Raw genomic sequence first — 27,844 nt, 5'->3', positions numbered from 1 at the left:
TTATTTTTTTTTAGTATAAAAATTTTATTTATAAGAATATACTAGATTTTAAAAATGTTGCATTAGTTTGGCTTTTTCTTTTACTGTGTAATTATTGTAGGGCGGGAAAAACTGAAATTGCCATATGGCAACCAGAGTCACTTTCAGTACCTATTATTAAATGTTTTTATTTTATTTTTGAAGAGGCTTTACTCTTGAAGAGGCGTTACAAATGGCGTACGTACGCGGACGATTTAGATGTGGAGGGAATCTACATTGAACCACCAGACACAAATGAATTGACCGATGAAGATTCTGCTGATGAGGATAATGGTGGTGTGGTAGATAATTTACCAGCAAGCCAATTACGAGCTCCAGCCGAGCTTCAGGTTCGCAATTCGAACGAAAAGGATTTTGCAATGGAGAAAATAAACGCTGCCAAGGTATATTTTGTATTTTTACGAAAAATATAGGTGATAAAGTTTTATTTATTTTAGGTAAACTGGGACAAAGAGGGAGATTTGGAAGCAACTGCTAGGCCATTTCCAGCATCCAGCTGCGAAGGATACAGTAACTGCACGCCCTTTGAACTCTTCGAAAAAATTTTTGATGACGAATTAATCGAACTATTGGTTACAGAATCTACGAGGTATGCACATTTTAAAATCTAGCAGATCCCCAAATTACGATCAACGACATGAAATGTTTTATAATAATTTTGATCATAACTGGATATAACGAATTACCTGGCAAAAAATACTACTGTGACATTGAATATGACATGACATTAGGTATGATAATCTTATTTTCTGATATCTACTCCGGAAAATAAGAAAAAGAAATGTGCAAATAAAAAGTGCAAGTCGCAAGTCTATAATGAGAACGATGTGCTCTAAATGTAATGTTGGCTTATGCCTAGCGTGCAATGTGCAATTTCACACTAAATATTTTATAGTTTTTATTGTTATTCATAGTTGTAGTAATTTTTTATATTTATTATAATATAGGTAGTAGGAAGGACTACGGTTGCCATATGGCAATCTTTTTTTTTATAAAAAATCCTTAAATTGTTTATTTTTTCATTATAATTTTAATATTTGTTCAAAATAAAACATAAATCACGAACATTTTTCAGTTTTTAAATAAAAACAAAAGTCCGTCCTTTAAGGGTTTTAAAAAACCGAACAACGGTTTTTGTAATAACCGGTTCTTTTGACCGGTTATAACCGACAGGTTAAACCGTAAGTAAAAAAAACCGGTATAACCGAAAACCGGTGTTTTGTAAAAAACCGCCATCCCTACTGATGAGTATGTAAACTAGTCGGTAGCATTTGTATTTTTAAGGTTTTTAGCTGTTGTATTAGAGCCACCTATTTTACGTAGTACATATTTTCTGCCGAGAGAATGAATTATTTCCTTTATATGGTGAAGTTCTTCTAGATTCTCCAACTCTAAAATTTTTTATTTTTCGAAATATTTTAGTTATTTATGTAATATTTTATATCGTTAAAAGAATAACACTCTAAAAATATATTCTTATTGTTCTGTTCCAGCTGCTGCTGTTACTTTTTTAATATGGGAAGTGACAATGGTTATCTCGATGCATACCGATGTTTTAAAACAAAGTTTTGAAGAAATACTTTTCATTAAAGATATAAATCAAAAAAGGCAACGTCTTACCTTATGGCTATCGTATCATCTACATATCATGAGGTGTATAAAATTGTGTTCTAAATATAAAATTAAAATATTTAAATTATTTTTTTCTCAAATGTTTTCTTGTTTTCTATTTTTTACTAATGGAAATGCTCGATTACGTGCTACAAGAGTAACTGACCTAATACACAATAGATTTAATTTGATATAAATAAAAAAATAATAAATTGTATGGGTTTTATGCGTTTTCTCTGACACGCAGTGTACCTACTGTACTATATTAATAAAGTTTAAAAGAATACTACTAGGGGAGTCAATAGGGAACGAAACCATGCATTGTTTAGGAAAAATTCAAAAAAGCTTATTTTTTCTAAAAATTTTTTTGTTATTTTATATACATGTTAAGGTAAAAGGTTCTGCTCACAGATTTAGCCGCTCATTGTTTATTAATGGTTTAAACAATAACAATTATTGTTTTGTATAAATAATTTTAAAAATATTGTTGAATTCATCATTTTACTTTGATAAAATATTTTAAAAATGATTATGCTGAATCCGAATATGGCATTAAACTTTGAAAATTAAAAAATTTGAGCACTTATACAGTATGTCTGCGTAACTAGGAACCATCAGTTCACTGATAACATTATTATCAGTTTTACGAAAAAAAGTTATTCCTCATAAAATGCTCTGCTTAGTCTAAAAAAATCTAACACTCACACATCAGATATCAAATTTTATCTATTTTATACGAAGTATGTCAAAAATATGAATTTCGTTAAAGAGTAAATTACTTTAATATTTCAGAATATCAAAAATTGTTATTATGAACAGTTGTTTGGAATTAAATACTACGTTTTAATATGCAATTACATGCTTCTAATTGAAAAAAAAATGTAAATTTTTCTCAAATTATGGATACCCAACATCATCTCATTACAATTATGATAACAATTTAACGAAAAAAAGTTATTCTTCATAAAATGCTCTATCTGGTCTAAAATCTAAGATGCAACCATCAAACTTTTACAATTTTATACGAGGTATATAAAAAATATGAATTTCGCTTAACAGTTAAGTACCTTTATAGTACACAATATATCAATTAGAAGGATGTAATCGAATATTGAAACATAGTTTTTAATTCCAAACATCTTTTTTTAATCACAATTTTCGATATTGTAAAATATAAGGGTACTTTACTCTTGAGCGTAATTCGTATTTTTTGACATACCTCGTATAAAATTAATAAAATTTGATATCTGATATTTGCATCTTCGATTATATACGATGCAAAGTAGTTTATAAAGAATAACTTTTTTCGTAAAATGGATAATAAAAATGTACGCAGACATATCATTGTATAAGAGCTCAAAAAAAATTGTTTTAACATTTGTTTTTTTTTACTTGTTATTAAATGTATTTTAGGTAAGTTGTGCAGAAAAAAGTTTTAATGACTTTGTACAAACATTTTTTTAACTGATATTTTTCGATTTTTCTCTTACATTTTTTTATCTTTCTCCATTTCCTCAAAAATAAATTGATTATTTTATGTCTAAAGTAAAAAAATAATGTAGTGAATTTCAACGATTACATCTTAGGCTTTAAAATAACACCTATAAAATTGTAGCATATCTGTTCAAACATGAGTAATACCCTCCTAAAGTGGTAGTACTTCTGTAAAACTACGAAATTTTCAAAAATTACATTTTTTTGAATTAAATTTTTGAGTTTTTTTTTTAATGAAACATCATTTAGTAAGAAGTTTGAAAAGTAAGTTGTGAAAATTTAAGAGTTATATAAGTAAAACTAAATTAGTTACACATTTTTAAATCATTCTTAAACAAAATTCATGTAAGTCTCACTTTCCGCCAACACCGCACTTAGGGCCATATATTTTCTTGTTATTATAACTATATGACAGTTTCAATATTCTTCTTTCATGTGCAATTTGTAAAATTTCATTTGATCCATTAGTTAAAGGATTATATTAAAATAACTCAACCGTGCGCTTCGCCGAACTCTAGTATACACTGCGCCAATGTTTGTGAAAAGGGTGACTTTAGGGTTATAAACAAAACATTGTAGAAGCTATAGATTTAATTTTGGAAAAATCTTTATATAAGGTTTTTTGTGTAAAATATTCTGATTTTTTCAATGGTTAACTCAGTTTTTTTCTAAGATGTATGTTTTCGTAAATTATAAAAAAACAATTAATTTCGTAATTAAGATAATTTGTTTAATAAAAAATGAAGCATCCACTTCTGGAGTAGAATATGTTGTTTATTAAACATTTCTTAATCAAATTACAAAAAGTTCTATCTTGTTTCATTTTCTCCGAAATCAAAATCTCTATTGACCCCCCTATATTTCCTAATAATATTTTTTGTGATGAAATTACAGTTTGTTTTTAGCATATCGCGACAACTAAACTTTTTAACAAAAAAATGCATGGGTTTATATTCTTTGACAGCTGCAATGTTATTTGGATGTATTATTAATCAAATTCACAATCAGGTAAATGTTAAATATTTTAATAAAATGTATATGTACAGGGTGTTTGGTATAGAATGGACCATAGCTTAACTTTAGATTTCTGAGGTTAAAATAGGTCGATTTAAGCTAATTTACCTTAGCACAAAAGTTGATAATAACCGAAATACAGGGTGTCAAAGTTAAACTTTTATTTTATTTATTTTTGAATATTTCCTGACAGGCATGGGACAACAACACGAAATTTAGTAAGTGGTGCTGGTACTGTACACACTACTAAATTATGTTAAACAAACGTTTCTGACTACTACCAGAGGCGTACGACGGGGTAACTTGAATAGTTGACCCTTTCCAAATTCTACGCCACTGGCGGAATTTCTATTTTAGAGAAATTTTTTAATTCTCCAATACTTTCTATGTAAATAACCTACTCTTCATTCGTAACGATAAAGCCATTAGTTTTCGAGATATTTGTAGTTAAAACGAAGGAGCATAATACATTAATCAAAATAAGTGTGCCTTTTCATTTTTAACTTCAAATATCTCGAAAACTAATGACTTTATCGTTACGAATGAAGAGTATATTATTTGCATAGAAAGTATTGAAGAATCTAAAAATTATGCTAAAGTAGCAGTTTCATCAGTGACGTAGAATTTGGGAAGGGCTTACTATTCACTTTCCCCTGCCGTACGCCTCTGGCATTAACCATATACGATTATTTAACATAATTTAGTAGGGTGTACAGTACCTACACTTTCTGCCAAGTACCATAAGGATATGTCAAGTCAAATAGTTTTATAGTACCGGGCACATATTTTTCTTGAAGTTTTAAATAAAGAATAAATTATTAAAAAAAAAAGAATACTTTAAAATAATTTGACATTACCGTGTGATACTTGGCAAAAAGTGTAGGCACTGTACACCCTACTAAATTATGTTAAATAATCGTTTATGGTTAATACCAGAGGCGTACGACAGGGGAAAGTGAATGGTTGTTCCTTCCCAAATTCTACGCCACTGATAAAACTCCTGTTTTAGCATAATTTTTAGATTCTCCAATAATTTCTATGCAAATAATATACTCCTCATTCGTAACGATAAAGTTATTAGTTTTCGAGATATTTGAAATTGAAAATGAAAAGGCACACTTATTGTGATTAATCTATTATGCTCCTTCGTTTTAACTACAAATATCTCGAAAACTAATGGCTTTATCGTTAGGAATATAGAGTATGTTTTTTACATAGAAGGTATTGGAGAATCAAAAAATTGCACTAAAATAGCAATTCCGCCAGTGACGTAGAATTTGGGAAGGGTCAACCATTCATGTTCCCCCGTCGTACGCCTCTGGTAGTAGCCAGAAACGTTTGTTTAACATAATTTAGTAAATTGTATAATACTAGCACCACTCACCAAATTTCGTGTTGTTGTCCCATGCCTGTCAGGAAATATTCAGAAATAAATAAAATAAAAGTTTAACTTTGACACCCTGTATTTCGATTATTATCAACTTTTGTTTTGTACTAAGGTAAGTTAGCTTAAATCAACCTATTTTACCCTTAGAAATCTAAGGTTAAGCTATGGTCCATTCTTTACCAAACACCCTGTATACAGGGTGTAACAAAAATACAGGTAATAAATGAAATCACATATTCTGGGAACAAAAATAGTTCGATTGAACCTAACTTACCTTAGTACAAATGTGCACAGAAAAAAAGTTACAGCACTTTGAATTTACAAAATGAAAATCGATTTTTTCCAATATAACGAAAACTATTAGAGATTTTTTATTGAAAATGGACTTGTGGCATTCTTATGGTAGTAGTATCTTAAGAAAAAATTATGGTGAAATTTGGACACCCCTTAAAAATTTTATGGGGGTTTTGTTCCCTTAAGCCCAACCTTTTGTGTACATTCCAATTTAATTATTATTGTAGTACCGTTAGTTAAACACGATGTTTTAAAAACTTTTTTTGCAAAATTGGCAAAAAACAAAAAAATTACCGACTAAAATCTCCAGCCAGTTGTGTCTGAGTTTAGCGAACCGATTATAACATTGCTCCTGTAGTGATCCTTTTACAAGTTAACATACAACTTTTTTTAACTTGCTACACTATACTGATGAGGTTCAATTAGGCCGAAGCACGTGTATATAGTTGCCCAGAAATGTATGGAATGATGACCCTTCACCATTTTTATATACATATTTCCATTTAAATTCACATTCACTTTACGAGTATTAGCCAATAATTTTGCTTATACATATATGTAATAATTAATTTGAATAACTATTTTTTTTAATATTACAGGAAAATAGTCTCGGAGGAATGATAGTCCTTTTAGGATTTTTTGTAGCAATTTTTATTCTTTGTCATGGGGGAGAGACAATAGCACAACAGGTAAAAATATACAGATATTACCCGTAATGTATACGGAGATTCCAATTTATTTTTCATTTAATCATTGCACATTCTATATTTGAAGGGGTTAGAAGTAAAACCGCCTAAGTGCAATTTTCACGAAAATGACTTTAGTGCTGTTTCACGTTCTGAATATCTTATATTGTTTGGTAGTAAAATCGACTACGCTCTAATCCTACTTTATCGCCATCTTTCGATGAATAGAAAAAACAACCAAAATGAAATTCACCAACCGTTAAGAGCAGAAATCGCCTTAGTGCACTTAGGCTGTTTTACTTCCAAACAAGCGACTGGAAATAAATATATTTTAATTACTTATGTTGTTTGGGTTTCACTCAACGGTTTGGATTTATTTATGGAGTGTAAATTATACTACTCTAGTAGATTAATAGCAGTGTTTTAAGTGATACTATTGTTTGCAGAAATTATATATTTTGTCATTACAATATTTGGATGATGTTTTTGAGTCAGGTAAGTTATAATGATTTTTGGAAAAAGAGAAAATAAGAATCTATTAGTTAAGAAATGATCAAGTAAATGTGATTACTTACAGTGCCTCATGCGGCGGTCAGAATAAGAATAAAAATATAAGCAAATTATTCATGCACATAGTTCGCACTACACATAATGTAAATATTGACCACAAATTTTTTGAACCTAGTCTCACCTATATGGAGTATGGAGTGTGATCGGAGTTTCGCTCTAATAGAGAAACTGAAAAATAAAAATCCTGAGATATTTGTACCTGATAACTGGTGTGACTTAATAAAAAAAGTGTTCAAAAAAATTGGTTTTCATAAAATGACAGATTTTGTATCCCATTCAAATTTAAACAATTTCATTAAAGATCCAAAAAAGGATAGCGAAAATCATGTGATCAAATGGAGAGACATTAAATGGTTTAAATATAATAAAAACCAAACATACCAATTTTCTTTTAACAATACTTTAGACGAAGACGAAGAAAAATGCAATAAGAATGTTGGACCGGACTGGGACGTTTCGCCGTCGCCGTTTCGCCGTCGCCGTTTCGCCGTCGCCGTTTCGCCGTCGCCGTTTCGCCGTCGCCATTTCGCCGTCGAGCCACTTCGCCGTCGGCCGTTTCGCCGTCGAGCCAGTTCGCCGTCGGCCGTTTCGCCGTCGCCATCCCGGCATTGGTTAAGTTTACAAGAACGTGATAACATACTAACTTTTTTTATACTAAATGTCGCAAGAACATGATAACGTTCTAACTTTTTTTATACTAAATGTCAGTGTAAATAAAATGCTGATGTTGCTAGTAAAACCAAGTTATATTTTCGTATTCAACTATACATTGTTTTCGTCTGAAAAATAAAATATTTACAGATTTCAATTTCAATTGTTTTTACTGCATCAAAAATAAAAAACTTCATTATGCAAAAGTGATAGTATATAATCGTTCGAAAACCATTCAAAACTTATATATATACAAGTAATGATCATCCCGAAATTATAAGTACGAATGGTCACAACGAAATGGCGACGGCGAAATGGCTCGACGGCGAAACGGCGACGGCGAAATGGCTCGACGGCGAAACGGCGACGGCGAAATGGCGACGGCGAAATGTCCTAGACCCTGTTGGACGACCTGTGAATAATGTTACTTTGGAGCCTCTTGGAGATCAAGCAAAATTAAAAGTGGAGTATCAAAAATGGGATAATTTACAACAGCTGCCAGGTTTCATACCCCCCATTTACCCCCATGAGTCAAAGCCGCAAAAACAGAATGAAAAAAGCAAGCACTGCTGTTGAGTTTCTAAAGAAGATGCCAACGACTAACAAGACGAGTACATAGATTTTTTGTAAGATTATGAGTAACTTTAGTGTTACAAAAAAGGTAAAATTTGTGTTTTTTTAAGAAAAAATAAATATTAATTGAAAATTAAGCTTTTGTTTAGTTCCTTTTATGTGTTATAAAGTCATTTTTGCTTAAAGGTAAAACAACCTAAGTGTATTTTTTTGTCAAAAGAATTAAAAAAATAAAAAAATTTTCTCCCCAGAAGTATCTTTAAAATTTTATACTTATTTTGAATGGTTTAATACTTTAAAATTTTTAATTTTAAACGTCCAGAATTTTTAAATGAGCAAAAACTTGCTTTATTTCTCAAAATGTGTATTTTGCTACTTATTCGGTTTTGCTTCTGACCCCTTCATTTATTGTCTGCTAGTAGTCCAAGAAGTAATGAAGCTTAAAATAGGACAAAACCTCGCATTTTTTACAGAATGGATCGATTTGCTTGAAAATTTGAGAATAAGTAGTGGCTAGTCCAGGGGTGGCGAACGTGCGGCCTTAAGACCGCATGTGGCCTTTTCTTGCCCAAGTTGTGACCTTTTCATAAATTAAAAATTATAAAAATTTTACGATACTAAACGATAAAAAAAAGTTTACGATACTAAAAATACCATTAGTAATAATTTATTCAAACAAAAAAATTGTTTCAAATACCGTTCAATTATTGGAAGGTACGCCACTGACTAAGAAGGAAATGTCACATTCTATCTGCTATCACCTCGATTCCTTCCCCGCGCCTATAAACTGTTTGGCTTCAAATTTCGGTGAACAAAGAGTAGAGCATGCCTAGTCCATCTTTATTTATACGTCCATGAAAACGATCCTCGCAGTTGCATAAAGGAAAAATTATTGGTATTGCAAATTTTATTCGATCAAGTTCAATGCGTCATCGTCAGTTTCGAGATAAAATAATGTCAGATAATGACACATTCAATGGAGACTTACCATATCATAGCAAAATACGTTGGCTATCAAGAGGACAAGTTTTGCTAAAAATATTCACCCTGCGTCAACAAATAATTAAATTTTTTGAAGAACAAAAGAAATATTGCGATTTATCAGATAAAGAATTTTGTAGAAATGCTGCCTTTTTATGTGACATGACAATGAAGCAAAATGAATTGACTTTAAACTTGCAGGGAAAAACTAAATATATTTATATACGAAATGTGGCAAAAAATTCAAGCTTTTCGAAAAAAACTTTTATTCTTTAAATCTTTACTAAGTCGATTAGAAATTTCTAAAGAACATTTCCCACAGTTATCGGAAATTATGATGGAGCAAAATTATTCCCCTCAAAATTTGGATGAGTATGTTTCTGTTCTGGATATATTATATGTTTTGCATATAAATCCCTTTAATTAAATCGTATATATATATATATATGGATGCGGCCTTCTCAAAAATGGTAAAATGAAAATTGGCCTTCTAATATAAAAAGGTTCGCCACCCCTGGGCTAGTCCAAGGCTTAAAATCTATATAATGCCGAAAGGCGCTTTTACCATGGGAGTGGTTGCCACCACATCTCGGAAGTGGAAATTTTTTATTATATTTTGACCGCAACAGTTGGTAAAAACATTCATTCTAAGCAAAAAACGTTCTATACATTTTTTTGATAAAATTAATAGTTTTCGATTTATTCGCTATCAAAAGTTTTATATCGAAAAAATTAATATTTTTTTATGTTGTGTTAGTTTTATATCAAAAAAATAAATATTTTTAATCAGTTTTCTGTTGATAACTCAAAAAGTTTTCGTTTTATCAAAACAACTTTGCTTAACAAAAATGAACCTTTTAAAAAAATAAACAAAATAGTTGTTTCTAATTTTCTTTAAGACCAATAGTAATCGAGCTACACTTTAATATATGGTACCCCTTCTTCGTCAAATGCTAAATATTGTAGTTTGAAAGTCAAAAGACGGGAAAAATATGCATTTTCGAGGATAACTTGTTTAAATTAATTTAAAGTGTTTAAAAATATCTATCTCTAGAAATAAAAAAATAGCTCAATAATTAAGTGACTTATAATGAAAAGAATGTCAGTCCCTATTTTCTTTCAGCGAAGAAGTGATCCGACACAACTTCCTAATCACCACCCTAATTTAAATTAGTCATTGACCTTATTTGGTCTTCTTTATTTGTGTATGATTAATAGGTTGTGGAAGTTTAAACGGCTTAAAATGATTATTTAAAAAAAATGGAAGTTAAAAGCAAATAACGAATTTTTGAAGTTTGGTAAAAAATGCCTTTTCTTCAGAATAAAAAGATTAGCATCAGAGATAAGAAAAAATGTGAAATATGAAATTATAGCTTATTAGATTCCCAAGAACAGAGTTTGAAAAACATTTTCTACGGCATAAATTGAGTGAGCTAGTCACAATTAAATCTTGTAATAACATGCAAAAACCACCTTTACCAACCCTTTCAAAGTCACTTCTTTTTGCGACTAAGAACTTTAAAAGGATTTAATATTAACAGCCTTATAGACCTTGTAAAAACCTACAAAATTCTTTTTTAGCAAACTTTCTAAGACGAAAAATGAAAAAATTACGGGTAAAGAATCAATATATTTTTTTGAAAAAAAAAAACAAGGAGGAATCCAATTGAAAGCATAATAATGTAAGTTAGTGGTGTTTTTAGTCATTAGCCTTATTTATTCTTATTTATTTAGATATTTTTAATAGATTCTGGAAGTTTGACTGGCTTAGAATATTTTTAAAATAACTGGAGTAAAAAACAAATAACGAATTTTTGTAGTTTGGTAAAAAATGCCATTTTCTTCAGACTAGAAAGATTAGCATCAGAGATGCGAAAAAATGTTTAAATATGAAATTGTAGGTTATTTAATTTCCAAGAACTTGGTTCGAAAAAATCTTTTCTACGGCAAAATTGAGTGAATCGTAAATGAGTGTAATTTCGAAAACATTGATTTTTTCGATATAAAACTAACACATTCAACAGCGAATAAATCTAAAACTGTTGATTTTGTCAAAAAAATGTATATAACATTTTTTGCTTATAATGAACTTTTTTTATCAACTTTTGCGGTCAAAATTTAATAAAAAATTTCCCCCCTAGATATGGGGTGGCAACGACCCCCATGGTAAAAGCTCCCTTCGACATCATATAGATTTTGATCCTTAGACTATCCACTACTTATTCTCAAATTTTTAAGCAAATCGATCCATTCTGTAATAATTGCGAGGTGGAAAGCTTCGGTTCCTGTACTATAGGGTTATTTAGATATTTTCATAAATTCTCCAAATATTTACAGATATTTTATTTATGTTGACTTTCTACATTAATCATACTGTATTCATACCGAACTGTCTGATGAGAGGACCCCGGACATGACCTTTTTATGGCACCTTTCCAGAAGAAGTCCTGCTCATCTTGTACGATTTGTCTATTTATTTAGCGTATGGCTTAAGTACATCACAGAATACATTTAGATTTATGCATTATACAATGTATCACAAACAGATGTCCAATTTTTTTATATATTCGATTGACCCTTCAGTTGCCATTACAAAGTCTATAGGGTCGCCTGTGTATGCTCTGCGTGGGCAGTCCTGAACAATATGACTGATCATCTGTCTTGCAGCGCCGCAGTCACAAGAAGGCGAGGGGAGTTTACCCCATCTGTAGAGGGAGTCGGCGCATCTTCCACAGTTTGTTCGAATTCGATTAAGGGCTGCCCAAATCTTACAGGGACGTTCAAAATCGCCAGGTTTCCCTATGATGTCCGGTAGACTATGGTAATGCGGATCTGTCCTACTTTCCCAATCTTCTCTCCATCGGGTATTTAAGTCAAAGTTGGATTGCTACAGCGCTTGAGCAGATTGTAGAGGGGGTAACCTGGATCGGAGACGGTTTCCAAGAATATCGGGGATATCGTTGTGGACTAGAAGCTGGCGACTGTCCATTATTTTGTTATATTCTTTAACCAATGCACGTTCGCGGCGTAGGTTGGGTGGTGCTATCCCAGATAGCAATATAAACTTGTTTCAAACTTGCAACAAGTTTGATACATCAAACTTAAAGGCTTGCTGCAAGTTTGCCATGGCAGCTCTGCAAACTAGCAGCAAGTTTAAATCAAACTTTCTAGTTACAGTGTGACAAACTTGCATGAAGTTTGTTTTTTCAAACCTGATACAAACTTGATATATCTAACAAACTTGCTGAAGGTTTGTTTTGTTTTGTTGCATAAATTTTGTTTTTTCAAAGTTCATACAGACTTGATTAAGATTTGTTTTGACATATTAGCCACAATTTGAATAATTGTTTTATTTGAATAAAAAATAGAATACCATTTTATATAACTATTTATTAATCAATCAACTAAAATTCAATCTATTGTATAAAATTATTCATTGGAACTTACATTAAACGCCCTAGCTTCAGATTCCGATGTTTGGTTTTGTCTAATAGCTCTGAAACAAATAACAAATAGAAATTGTTAAAAACTCTTGCTGTGTGAACAGAATTAATCTATGTTATTAAAGAGGGAAAAAGATGTTAAAGTAACAATTTTACAATAAAACCTAAAATTTATTTATTATACCTATTTTATAATATATAATTTATTTTAAATAGTATGTGAGTACAGTTAGAAGCTACAAAAAAAAAACATAAAAAGACTTACCTCAATGGCACCAGAGCAAAATGAGTAGGAGTACTAGTTTGTAATGCAGTAAGCATGCAGTTTGGTCTATTAACAATGAAGAAAATAGGCTTCAGCTTAGTAATAATAATTAAGGTAAGGTAATAGTCTCGGAGAATTGTACGGAAAATTTAAGTTGTAAAAAACTTTTTAAGAAAAATATCAACATTCAACATAAAACATAACCACAACAAATCACCGCGTACGGCGCGTAGCAGATTATTTTTCCGGTGTTGCCAGCCGTCGAGTAAACTTTTTCCCTCAACTTTCCTTAAAAATTCTCACTTTTATGAAAAAATTCACTCCTATTTACAAAATCTGCGAAAATATGTTGAATTATTGTCAAATATTTTGATTTTTTTTAAATTGTGCAATTTGGACTGGAGCAAAAATTCCCTTTTGAGATAACTTTTTCAATTATATGTTGAAAATTCTCGCAAACACGGAAATTTCCCTCCGGGTGGCAACACATTCGTTGTCGTGGGCGGGACATCAGTCGGGGTGCCGAACGAAAACCGAATCGAACCGGGCTGTGCAAAACTAAGCTTGCAGCAAAGTTGCTACAAACTTGATTAGTCATCTTTGTCATAACAATATTGCAGCAAACTTATCACAAACTTGCCTCGTCATATTTGACGCGGCAATGAAAAATCAAAGAAGAATCAAACTTGCTACAAGTTTACATGCTATCTGGGATATTACTAAGGGTAGGTAGCCACATTGTAGGGGTGGGCTTAATTGTGCCTGTTATCATACGCATAGCACGGTTTAGTTGGGTGTCAACCAGGTGGGTATGCCTGCTATTTAGCCACACTGGAGCACAGTATTCTGCCACTGGATATATCAGGCCAAGAGTAGAGGATCTTAATGTTGATCCTGTGGACCCCCATGTAGTGCCGCAGAGTTTCTGTATTATATTGTTGCGTGTTTTAGATTTTGCTGCTGTTTTCGTCAGCTGTTCTCTGAATGTGAGCGTTCTGTCTAGAGTAACCCCAAGGTATTTCGGGTATTTATTGTGATTTAACAGCTTGTTATTAAAATACACTCGCAATTCTCTGTTTGCCAGCTTGTTGTTGAGATGAAAAGCTGATACTTCAGTTTTTGAAGTGCTTGGCTGTAGTCTCCATTTCTTAAGGTATTCGCTGAGGATGGATAAGTCATTCGTGAGAGTGATTTCTGTAGTTTCTAAAGATTGGTGGCTTGTTGCAAGGGTCCAGTCGTCAGCATATCCAAACTTCCGAGATTCGGTTTCAGGCATGTCAGCAATATAGAGGCTGAAAAATAAAGGGGAAAGGACAGAACCCTGTGGAAGACTATTGTTAAATTTCATCTGCCTACTCGTCTCCTTTCCCATTATAACCTGGAAGGTTCTGTTTGTCAGCATGTTGTCAATGAGGTTAATTATCTTTCTGCAGGGGATGATACGGGCCAGTTTATATATTAATCCCTGTCTCCAAACAGTATCATATGCTGCTGTTAGATTTATAAATACTGTTGCTGTCTTTTGTTTCTTTTGAAAACTAGCTTCTATAAAAGTTGTTAATGACAGCACTTGGTCCGTACAGCTTCGATGAGGGCGGAAGCCAGCTTGTTCAATGGGGACATTTTCTAGTATCCTGTGACTAATTCTGTTGAGGAGAAACTTTTCTAATAGTTTATATACCATGCTGAGTAGAGCTATGGGGCGGTAGTTTTCTGGCTTATCGTTTGATTTGCGCGGTTTCGGAATTGCAATTATCTTTGTTCGCTTAAGTGAGAAAGGAATGTTGCCTGACTGAAGTATATCATTAAAGAACATTGCAAGCCACTGTTTCGTGTATGCACCACTGTGTATCAAGAACTCTGGATGGATACCATCAAACCCAGGTGCTTTAGCTGATTTCATTTCTTTCAGCGCATGTGTGATTTCAGAAATAATTATTCTTGCTGAATATTCGGAGTTCGTTCTGTTCATAATTTGTTTTAATGCCCTTAGGTCTCTTTTCACGTTGGTAGTATGTGTTCGATCTCGTGGAGCTCTGGATAGAGATACTATATGGGAGGCAGCCTTGTTAGGAGACATTTTAGACTCTCTGGATTCCAGCTGGTTAGCTCCTCCAATTTACGATTTGTCTTAATATATCGGACTATATTTTCGTTGCAGGGAGTGCTTGGAGTTCCTAAATATAGGCTAATGCATTAGTGCAAGGAATTCAAATTTCTCGTTTGTCGTAAGAGATACGAAAAAAATATTTAGGTGAAAGTTGGGAACATAGACAGTACCATAATTTAAAAATATTTTCCAATATACAGGGTCACCCGTATTAACAGGGTGACACAAAATTATATTTTTTTCATAAAACGCCCTCATCCATTTTAAATAAATAAATGTACTGTTTACATTTTTAGATTCTTCTGATTGATTTTAGATTGTATTGAATTTTTCTGTCACACAACACACCACTCGCTTCTTTCCTTTCATCCATCCAGCCCCAATTATATTGCATGCATCTCCATCTATTTCTCCATTACTCTGTAATACCGATCCTAGGTAATTAAAACTATTGCTTTTCACAATCATGTCACCATCCAAAGATACCATTTTATTTTTAGTAACTCCTTTGTATCTTTAAATGAACATTCCAAATACTCTGTTTTTTTGTCCTACTAAGTTTTAAACCTTTTTCCTCCAGAGCTTGTCTCCACTGTTCCAGTTTTTGTTCTAAGTCTCTTTCACTATTTCCTATTAACACCACATCATCAGCATACATTAGGCACCATGGGATGCTACCCTGTAGTTTTGCTGTTATCTGGTCCAGGCTCCTTGTTTTAATATTTTATTTAATTACAGAGTAATTTCCACATATTTATGTACTAATATATTTCTCAAATTGGGCTCTGTATCGCCATTCTTTACTATATTACGGATATGTGTGCCAAATATTTCGATAAATTATTCAAAATTATAGCCGCAATCTTGGACCGCGTTTGTTGCTACCCGTTGATCGCTACTGTTGCCTCTAATGTTTTTACTTTTGTCGATAATAATATATATTTGATGTATTCTCTTATCTTATTAATTTTTTTTATTTAAGTGCTGGCTGGAAATTAAGCAGATTTTTCTCAATGGATTCATTTTTAAAGTTCTGAAATTTTTGTTTTTAGATTTTTGATATTATCTAGTGTTAACCCTCAACTAGTATGGTGATTTAGATAACCATCTAAGGTATGTTGGGACAATGGTGACCCGCGAGTATAAATCCTGCACCATTTTACATATATGCGAAATATTTTATGTTATAATTAGTTCACCTTCTTCTTCCTTATTGTATGTAGGCTGTAGGCTTTAAAATTGTTTCTTCTTCAATATTAGCCTCCTAAATTTTTTAAATTATCGCATTACCTTTTTTTTGGTCTCCCAATACTTCTTCGTCCATTTGGTCAGTTATCTCGTGCTATTCGTACTATCCTACCCTCTGCCATTCTACTAATGTGTTCATTCCACTCCTGTTTCCGTTTTGTCACCCATTAATTTCTGTTTTCTACATTGCATGATCTTCTTAAGGTTTCGCTTCTACTCCCATCCAACAGACCTGTCCCTGATATTCATTGAAGTATTTTTATCTCTGTTGATTCTAGTAGTCGTCTCGTTTTAGATGTGTCAGGTCTTTTCTCCGCCATGTATGTCAATAAAGGTCTAATTGCTGCTTTATAGATTCTTGCTTTTGTGTCTTGTCTTAGGTGATTGTTCTTCCAGATTGTGTCATTAAAAGATCCCGGCGCTTAACTTGCTTTTAAGCTTTGTTGTCGTACTTCCTCTTCAACATCTCCGTAACTGTTTATATCTATTCCTAGATATCTAAACCTTGCTTGCTGCTTTAAATCTCGATTTTACATCATAGTGGGTATTTAGATGTTGTCACATATTTGGTTTTTTCCTGCTGATATTATCATATTGTATTTATTGGCTGTTGTATTGAAGATGTGAGTTAATCTTTGGGGATCGTCTTCTGTCTCGGCGATTAATAAGACGTCATCTGCATAACATAATATTTGGTTTTCTTTGTTTTCCATTCTGTAACCATCACTCCATCACCTTTACGTACTGCTTCTTTTATTTCGTCCATTATTATATTAAAGAGCAGTGGGCTTAACAAGTCACTGTCTGACTCCGCCTTGTACTGGTATAAACTGTGTTAGTTTTCCATTTATCTTTGCCTTTATTCGATTATGGTAGTAGATGTTTTCGATAGTTTGTATAATATTGATTGGTGTGCTTCTTCTATACAGTAAGTGTAAGACGTCTTTGACTTGGATGCGATCGAAAGCCTTTGTCAGGTCTATAAAACATAGATATGCTGGTTTATTGTACTCGATGGCCATTTCTGTGATTTGTCTTAGTACAAATACGGCGTCCACGCAGGATCTTCCGGATCTGAATTCTTGTTGCTCATCTGATAAAATTGTTAGTTTATTGATTTTTTTTATTAGGACTTTTATGGTTAGCTTAAGTGCGGTGAGCAGTAGATTTGTACCTCTATAATTGTTAGGGTCTTCTTTGTCTCCTTTCTTGAACATTGGTATCATTATGCTCTTTCTCCATGCGTCTGGTATCTTGCAGTTCAATATTAGTTTTTGTATAAGTTTTGTCATCTCTAGGGCTATACTTTCTTCTCCGTATTTTATAAGCTCGCTGGTTATTCCGTCTGGTCCTGGTGACTTTCTATTTTTGAGCGAATTTATGGCTATCTCTACTTCCTGAAAACTGAGATCTATTTCGTGTCTTAGTTCAGGTACATTATTGTGTTGATTATAATTTTCCTTTCCTTTAAACAGTTCGGACAACTATCTTTCCTATTCGTTTGCTGGTATATTATTGTATTCCTTTAATTCTGCCGTAGAAGTTGCTTTCCATCCTTTCTGTAATCTGTTTCCAGTGTTCATTTTTTGTTCTTTTTACTAACTGCTTTGTTTTATTTCGTATTATTCTTCTACAGGTATCTCTGGATTCTGGAGTATTTGATGTTTTACACTTTATGTAGGCCTCTCGATTCTCTTTAATTTCTTTTCTGAACCATGGTGTATTGTTGTTGTTTTTTTTTTGTTCAGTATGATTTTGCGTTTTCCTAGAGATTCTGATGCTGCCTCTTCAATCTTCTGTGCTAGCCTCCTTTGGTACATTTCTCTTGTAGAGTCGTTCCGTACTGATTCTACATTGAATTTTTCCTCGGTGATTTGAAAGCGTCTTCCACTCGACTGCTTACCCGAACTCCGCTATTCGCGTCGTTCGGATCAACGGCAATCTCGTGCGTGAAAGTATCACTTTACGCACTAGTTAGGAAAATAACTATTTTCTTCTTCTTCCTGCTTCCTTAATAGGCTAGCACCTGTTCAATCTTCGGATGCCTCCTCATCAGATATCCAGGTTGTCACTACCTCTTCCTTGGCCTTCCTATACTCCTTCGGCCGTTTGGTCATCTATCTCGTGGTATCTTTACTAGTCTTCCTTCTCCCATTCTGCTTATATTATGTCTATATCATTCTTTCCTTAGGAAAAATATAAAACAAGAAAATAAATGGATACAGATTATATACCTTAATATTATGAATTAAACATAAAAATTGCATTTTTTGCACGTTAATACAAAGACTAACAAAATAATAATGGAAAATATTAAAAAAAAACGCCAATCTGGTTAAATACTTTTTTTACAAATTATTTATGTTCGTCCTATAAAAAAAGAAATGAAAAAATAACCATTTTAGTCAAAATCTCAAAAAGTCTAGAGTTGTTGGTACCTTGAAATTATTTGAAAACTTAAGTTTTCAAAAAAACTGTACTGTAGAAATGTACTGTAGAAAATAGGAGAATTCACAACTGGCCAGTGCCGTGCGCAGATTGCAATATTGGTTAAAATGGCAGTAGTAATTACACGAGAGCTCTAAAATTATCGATTTGTATCCCAAGTTACAGTTTTCAGTTTTGAGATGTAAAAATGTCATGCGGGCAAAACAAATTGGTAATTTTTAAGAGCTCGAGTGTAATTTGGTAAAATTATTTCATGAATAAAACTGTCTTTTTAAATCATTTTATCTAAAATTATATTGATAAATCCGCCTGAATATTTGCTAAACCTGTTCATGGTGTTCTATTTGACAAGCTGTAAAACATTAATTGTCGGTTATGTCACTGAATGTTCATTTTTGCCTAGCAACGAAGGTCATCTGTCGTAATACTTGACGACGGGAAATTATCGAAAAAAATTCTCGCTGTAGTTTTTATTGTTCTAGGTTTGTATTGGCCAGAATCTCTATGAATTAAATAATCTAATTAAATTTTGTTATGTCAATATTGACCCACCATACCAGTTGAGGGTTAAAAATAAATTACAATTTTAATTTGAACATACGCCATTTTTGGTAGATATATTTCAATCTTTGAAATGGTTCATAAAATACATACTATGAATGATGTTGGAGGTAGAAATAGAAACATTAAAATAAATCGTATTTTTAATGAAAATTATGGTCCACTGTTGTTAAATAAAGTAGATCGATTATTGCTGTATATATTTTTAGAATTACGACATAACTGATGCGGTGTACCACTCGTTATGGTACATGACGGATATTAAGACAAGGAAAGATATTATATTTATTCTAATGAGCAGTAATATCACGCTTCAGTTGGAGGCACTACCGTTAGGACAAATGAATTTTGCTTTGTTGCTTATGGTAGGTATATGTGTTCTTATTATTTTGTGTCAGTTTTTGTTTGGAATAATAAACCCATAGGCGTGTTTACGATATTTTCGTTGAAGCGTTTAGAATGCTTGCTTAGATGGGGTCAGGGGTCAACACAAACTATTTAGGTAATGGGGTAGAAATGAAGGGTTTAAGAAGAAAAGCTAACTACCATTACCAAATGAACAATGGATACTTACGCAGACTGTACGACCTTCCTACTATTTAAAAAAGGACGCCGTTTGGAAAATGTCCTCTAATTCTCTACTGGGTACTTACTGGGTAGATTTTTCGACTTAATGATACCATTTGGGGCGACAGTCACAAGAGATTCCTCTTTTGAGTCTAACTTGGCAACTTTTCCTTCGTTTTAGGCTTTTATGCCACTTTTCCTGTTTCTTTTGTACTAAAACTCGCATTACATTTATATTAGTAACTTTGTTAACATTTTTCCCAGAGGGTAGTATAAATATACAAAACATATGGATATGATCCAAGGGTTTATTCAAAACTTTACTTATAACCTTTTTTTAAAACAGCAGGGTGGATTAAAAAAATTCAACAATATTAAATAAATTTAAATAAATGGTATTACCTATACAAAATACAATAGATAATCTTGTAGATTAAAAACATGCTCTTCTTTCAAATGCTACATCGTATGTGAACGTCTTTTTTTTTTGTCGCTCAGATGGCTATCATTCCAATATTAGCTTGGTAGGCCATGGCCTGACATTCTTTGTATTGTCCGTACAAAATAAGCTGTTTTTCTGGTATTAATTCTATGATGGTGGTGAAGTGAAGATTTTTTATTTTAATGTCGATTAACAGATCACTCTTTTTGAAACTCCAAAATTTTGAAAACCACAGAGTATGCAAGTTTACAATGTGAGTGGGTGGTTTATTTTCGATTATTTAAATAACTATTTCTTATATTTTTAGGAGACTACATTATTAAATAATGCTAGATAAATTTTATCTCATTACAGCTCCCCATCTAGATTACGGGTGGGTGCCATACTCACGGTAACACGCCTATGGGATAAACCCAATAAATGTTATAGTAGGGGAGGAAAGTATGCTAAATGTGCAGTCACTCGAGCGCTTTGGGGACCTATTGGTTCGTGAAGAGTAGGTCCTAAAGCCAAAAAAAGTTAAGTAAAGTTTTCCATTTTAGTGGCGACTTTCCATTTTTAATTTAATTTTCCATTTCTAATAATTGTTTTTTCCGATTACAGCGCCATTTATCCATAATTCTAAAAAATGTTTCAAATAAAAATTACTTATTTTTACGTAACAAATCCGAATCTTCAATAAAAATGGGAGCTCTTATTTAAAATTTTAAAGTAACCCCCTACCCCATCTCCGTGGGGGGTCGTGTTTATTCCTCCGTGTCGCACTCCGTGCCATTCGATAGATTTTTCAAACGTATTGAATAAGTGTATTTTTAAATTTTTTGATCTGATGTTCATTTCGCGAAATATCGCAGGATTCGTATTTAAAATTTTAAATTTACCCCCCACCCCTCTATTTTTTAGTTTTTAGATCTATCGTTCATTTCGCGAAATATTCGCTTTTTTCTTGTGAAACTTTGTGACTCACCCATTTTCTTACGCCACGCCCAAATCGTCAGATTTTTGAAATATACACAGTTTTGCATGTACTTAACTTGCTTATCTTAATCTGACGATTTCGAGTTTTTCTAAGGATATATTTTTTTTCTGGCCCCCCTTTACGAACTCCCTGTGTTTACAGCCAATATATGGTAGAGGTACATCTACAGGGTACCAGGTTTCTCCCCACATGATAATCTGACGCGCTCGAGTTACTGCAAAAATCCCCGCTTGGGCTCCCCTATTCTTGTTCTCATGATCATTTTTCAGTGCGTCATTAATTATGACGTCATATACTGTATTGGGTGTGTCGAGACTTATTTCATGTAATTATTGACGAATCTGAAAGATGCCAGAATCGTACTTCGCCATAGGTGAAAAGCTTGTGGAATTAAACTAATTAGTAATTTAGTAGATTTTATGTTTACACAATATGTTAACATGTAGGTATTTTTTATAAAGGTGAATAAAATTAAAAATAAACAATATTGTTAATTAAATTTATAAATATGGAAACATTCAAAAATGACACAAAACTATCCATAAACTGTATTTTTATCTTCTTCTCTAGGTGCTGTCTCCGCTTCAAAAATTGGTAATAATCAGAGCGATCTTTATTTCTGAAACCGCACCTCTAAATAATTCATTGTTATTATATCCAAACCAGTTCCTAAGGTTCTTCAGCCATGAGTTACGTCTCCTTACTATGGATATTTTTCTTGCATAATAACCTGGAGTATAAACTAACTTCTAACGAATTAAATTCTAAACCAAAATACAAAACTAACTTTTAACGAACTAAATTCTAAACCAAAACAAAAAATAATGCACAAAAACGTTGTGAAACACAAGGGAAGTCGAATTCGAAATTTCAAAATGATAGGTACACAAAATACTGACCTGAATAATAACCGTCACTTGACTCTTTGACACTTCTAAAAATTGGCCAAAATAGACGAAGTTTTCGTCAAATGTTCGTAATAAGGTAAATGTCCCAGTAATAGACACGTTAAGGTAAAGTTTGAAATGTGGTTTTCAATATGTCAATATTGTTTTAATATTAATATAATATATTAAGCTCCTCATGAGCTTCTGTTATTTTACTTTTAATTGGTATGTTCTAAAATGGCGGAAAATTTCATATTTTAAAATGAAAAATAAAATAATAAGAATAATACCATTTGTACCAGTAATCGACACCAGCAGTTTTTAACTGTCCTCATAATAGACATTTCATGTCCCAGTATTTGACACTAGGAAGTTTAGCATACGAAAATGCTTAAAGTACTTAGGTAAGAACTTACTTATTTAATTAATTGCGATAATATTGTTAAATGTGCAAGTAATTAACTAATAAAAAAATATTTAAAAAAGTTGATTAAAAAATATAAAACAATAAGTATGTAATCAGTTTGAAACATTTTGAATAAAGTCTTTAATCTCTGGTACAGAGTATACACCTCGTTTATTAAGCATACTAGGTTCATTAATGATTTTCAAAATATCGTCTTTTGGATACCAGAGTACATCTGGTGTGCTCGGCCACTTCCATCCTAAACCACTCTTTATTAATACATTAACATGGAACTCTCGATCGGTTTTATTCAACACAACCCCTGGAAATATATCATTATCATATCTTACGATGACATACGAGCCTTTTTCAATTTGTCCGGTAATTATAGATGACTGGGTTGAATTGGAATCCGAGACCTCAGTTGTTTTTTTCTGCTCAATTTGTCCGGTAATTATAGATGACTGGGTTGAATTGGAATCCGAGACATCAGTTGTTTTTTCTGCTTTTTGTTTATTTTGTTTCTTTTAGCTTCTTCGATTGCCTTTGATTTTTCTTGACGTTTACGTTTTCGTTCTGCAATTTCTTCGGCTTTCTTTTTTTTCATTTCCTCTTTTTTATTGTAATAGTCCTTCCAGGCTTGAGATGTAGCAACCGAAGGAACTTTTTCTTTATATTTCTTTTTGGGCTTTGGCGGATCAGGCCAAAATAATGATTTCTTAAATGGGCTTGGTACATCATTAGGGATTTTTTGATTTAATATATTTTCCTTAGGGCTAGACTGTTCTAGCGAAACGATAGTATTTTCGGCATCAGTTGCTGTTGATGAATTACACTGAATATTCAAATTATTCTGGTTTTCCAAAGTAATATCATTTAAAACTGGTTTGGTGGGGTTATAATGATCAGGATCTATCAAAATATCATTTGCAGTCAATTTTAATGGTTCTAGATTGGTCTGATTTTGTAACTTGAATTTCTGTACAGCAGAAACATTTTCCAAATCCACGAGTTCCGGAGTCTGCGGTCTAGTAAAAATATCATTTGTTGTTAATTCTAATGGTTCCATATTGGTCTGATTTTGTAACTCTAGAGTGGAAACAGTTTCTAAATTCACGAGTTCTGAAGTCTGCGGTCGAATAGTAGTATTATTTGTTATGAATTCTAATGGTTCTAGATTGGTCTGATTTTGTAATTTAATTTCGTCTACAGCAGAAATGCAGTTGTCCGCTAAAACTGTTTCATTTGCTTCTTTGAATACAATTCCTTCATTATTTTCGATTGATATGTCCTTTTCTGCTAATACTTTATCATTAACAGTATCATCTTCAGTATCGCCAGAAAGCACATCTTCTAAATTTATTAATGTTCTTACCTGACCATCTGCACCGACTTCCAATTCCAGGCTTGTACCGTTGGCAAGAACTGCATCTAGCCATGTATACTGGTCTTCATTGTGGATATAATTTAACTCTGAGGCATCTACACTTTTCCGAACAGTATTATTGGCATCGGGATTTGCATCATTTACCAAAGTTTTCCAGTACTCGTACAAACTTGTATCCTCGATATTTCCATTCCAAATTGTAGAAGTTGCTTTAAACAAACACAACTTTTCTGTAGGTAATCTTCTTTCAAAAAAGATGAGCTGCGATCTGAGTTCATCAATATTTTGACGCTGGCTTGCGACATTTATACAAGGTTTTTTAATTAATTTAGAATATTTTATAGCATTAGGATTAAATGGATATAAACCACAAGCCTTAAATCCTTTTGGTAATATTTTTTCAATATCTATAGCGTCAAGGGTTTTATACAATACTGGAGCAAAATTTTCACGTTTTAATCGTTCTCCATTATTCTCCATTCGCCAATTATGTATCATTTTTTTCCATTGATTTTTCAAGGGATGAAAAGGAGAGACATCCATAGGTTGTATTATATGAGTTGAATTAGGATACAGGGCAACAAGTATTATTTTATTCTCTTCACAGAATTGGCTTAAAGGCATCGTAATATGTGATGAATGCCCATCGACGTATAAAACAACAGGAAGTGGAATTTTATTATTAGTCAACCATGGGTAAAAGACATTTGTTATGTATTGGTAAAACGTTTCTGAGGTCATCCAACCACTCTCTGTCTTTCCAAATGACCAATTGTTAGGCATAGATTGTATAATATTTTTAGGAAATCTTTGAAAATTCATCACAACCATTGGAGGAGCCAGTTTTCCAGAAGCATTTCCAACAAATAATGTTGTAATACATTCTTTCTCGTCACAGTTTATAAAGTTATACACTGTTTTGTCGCCTCTTCTCACAAGAACTTTAGATCCTTTGGGAGAAAGAAAAAAGGCTGTTTCGTCGCAGTTAAATATTCTTTGAGGATCGTCCAATACTTTAAGGCAATCGACCTCATTCAGATGTTGCCTAACTTCAGAGAACCACGACCTTATGTTGTCTTCCGTTACCGAAGCTCTACCAGGTGCTAAATTCTGTGAAACTCTTGCAGAAACTTGCGGATGCCTTCTTAGGAAATTTTATAGATTTTTAACGAGGATCTGTACGCTATCCAACAGTATTTCTTTCGTAATGGGAAAACCAGAATTTCCACAATAAAAAATCCATCTTTCAAGCTCACTTTCGTCTCTTGTTGTAAGAAAAGTTGTTGGTCCCATTTTTCTATTAACAGGAGACTTCCCTTTAAATTTGTACATCAAGGTAACTCGAGGGACACCAAACGTTTTGCTAGCTGTTTTCATCGGCATACCTTGACCAACGGCCTCCAAAGCTTTCAGCATCTGTTCTTGACTGTAATTAAATTTTGGAGCCATCCTAGAACAATTAAAAAGTATAATAGTACATTTCAGAGCCTAAATATCTCTAGCACCAGTAATTGACACCCACGGGAACCAGTTATAGACACCGATTATATTTAGAAGATTATCACTAACTCGTTCATAAAAAAGGGTGTCAATAACTGGTACGTAGTTAGATTGATTTTTGTAGAAACTATAGAGAAAGTTGGAATATAGATAAACTCAACAGATTAGAAAAGGATAAGTATAAAATCTTTCTCTTTTGAGACCTAGTAATCGACACCTGTGTCAATAACTGGTTATCACTGTACCAGTAATAGACACTAAAGGATAACCAAAAAATTCGGGAATTATAAGAATCAGAAACTATTTTTTATTGATAATATTGGAGAAAATATATTAAAAAACATATAGAACATGCACTACAAGTAATATATCTCACCTTAAACTCTTATAAGCTTATTCCCTCAAGAAGGATTCTAAGCGTTTTTACTAAGTGAACTAGTCGTAGCAGACGGTGACCGAAACACGTCCTCTATTAACCACCGTTTATTAAATACTGCTGAAAACTGTAGATCTATTGGCGCTAGTTGGCGCTAATTATGACAGGAAACAGTTAGAGGTGGACGACTAGAGGTGTACGCATGACAAAAACAACTTTGGAACCCTTAATATTTGCATAATTTCACGTATTTTGTCGATAACTGGGACAGTGTCTATAACTGGGACATTTACCTTACGTGTATTTGATTGGCTAGAAAAAACGCGCATTCTAAATATCAACGAATCAAACGTAGGTTAGGAATAGACATCTTATGTATATAACCATTGTAATGCTGCACTATTTTTGTGTTTAATCACGGAGCTACCGCTTTTTCCGTCCCATCAAACTTAATGCATTAGAGAGAAATCGAAAAACTGTGACGCACTGAAAAATGATCATGAGAACAAGAATACCATTACTGATATTACTATTAATTGTGCTTCTTTTGTTTATAGATAATGAAAGGGGCATTTTCCTACATGGCACTTCTTCAGAATTCTTCATAATTTGTTTTTTAATTTAACTAAAGTAAAAACTAGTGTTCTAAAATAAAACGATAAACTAAAATTGTACGTGTTGGCTTGCATGTGATTTAAATAAAAATCTTCGTTTTTGTGTTTTATTTTTGCTTTAGTTTGGCATATAAATTTAATTTGGCATCCCTTAAGCTCTTGACTTTCTTAAACACCTCTGAAACGAATCGAAATATAAGCTGTCTCCAGTGGCGTCGGAAGGTAAATTTTGATGGGTGGGCTCAGATAAAACATGTTAAAATAGTATGAAACGAACAAAAATGCTTTATTTGCATATAAAATTTTTACATATAGGTCTACACTCGACCAAAAACACGTTTTCTTTCGTCATTTCTGGAAACGAATTCACGCATTATGTCCTGTAGTTTGAGTTGGCCAGCCAAGTTTTCATGTACATGTAAAAGCATCACATGATTAAGACGTTTTTGGGTCATAGTACTGCGAAGGTACGTCTTCAAACGTCGCAAAGCGCTGAACGAACGTTCCGCTGAAGCAGCTGATGCCGGAACAGTCAACACGATAATTAGCAGTTGAAGGACTTGCTGAAGCATCGATTTGACAGTTTTAGATTCTTTGGAAAGGAATTCAGCTAAATCTTGACAACATTCTGGGCGTTGGTCCAATTGAAGACTTGACAACATCTTCAGCTCTGTTCTGAGAAGATCTGCATCGAAGTCGTCTGAGAAAGGTTTCAATAACTCTTGGATATCATCCAAGCTCGGAATGTCTTTTCCATGAAGAGCATCTAGAAGTAGATTTTCAATTAAATTATATGGAAAAATATTTTATTAACAAAAACATATGGTTGTTATATTTCAATACAAACAAAGTAAATATGTGGAAAATGAATATAAAAATGAATATGTAGAAGAAGCAAAATTTTTATAAAAAAAATTCTCGATATAACTGCATATATTTACATTACGTAAATTTACATGAATTACGAATAATTCGTAATTTACGATAGATCTGACGTAACAATATAATAACTATCTCATTCTTACCTTTGAAGTTGAACTAGCGACGATCTCAATCAAGGAAAAGATTTTACTGAAAACACTCTCTCTTCAGGTTGCTTGGCAATCACTTAATCGACAGTTTATTTATAGGTTATATGATGTGCATATAGCCACAGAGGACTCAGGGATACTCTTCTCCTCTTTGCCGCCGCTGCCCCTCGTCTATGGTTCGAACGTTCCCGACAGAGACGAAGCAATGCGATGTGCGTCGAAGAGAAACTGTTGATGAGGGGCAGCAAGAGAGAGAGAAGGGAGAGTATCCCTGAGTCAC

The 27,844-nt window shown here is 32.8% G+C and overlaps 1 protein-coding gene across 1 annotated transcript; it reads left to right on the top strand.

Moving 5' to 3' along the window:
• The first annotated feature begins 398 nt into the window (after positions 1-398).
• Positions 399-26,596, top strand: LOC126890306 (uncharacterized). Its single transcript, XM_050659164.1, has 5 exons — positions 399-422; positions 477-611; positions 1,493-1,591; positions 19,585-19,740; positions 26,477-26,596. Exons 1-5 carry the CDS (start codon positions 399-401, stop codon positions 26,525-26,527), a joined length of 465 nt encoding a protein of 154 aa, XP_050515121.1. The 3' UTR covers positions 26,528-26,596.
• Positions 26,597-27,844: the final 1,248 nt, after the last annotated feature.

This window comes from Diabrotica virgifera, chromosome 8, assembly GCF_917563875.1.
Source record: "Diabrotica virgifera virgifera chromosome 8, PGI_DIABVI_V3a".
NCBI lineage: Eukaryota > Metazoa > Arthropoda > Insecta > Coleoptera > Chrysomelidae > Diabrotica > Diabrotica virgifera.
The sequence above is the reverse complement of the archived record's forward strand: the minus strand, read 5'-3'. Positions and strand labels throughout refer to the sequence as shown.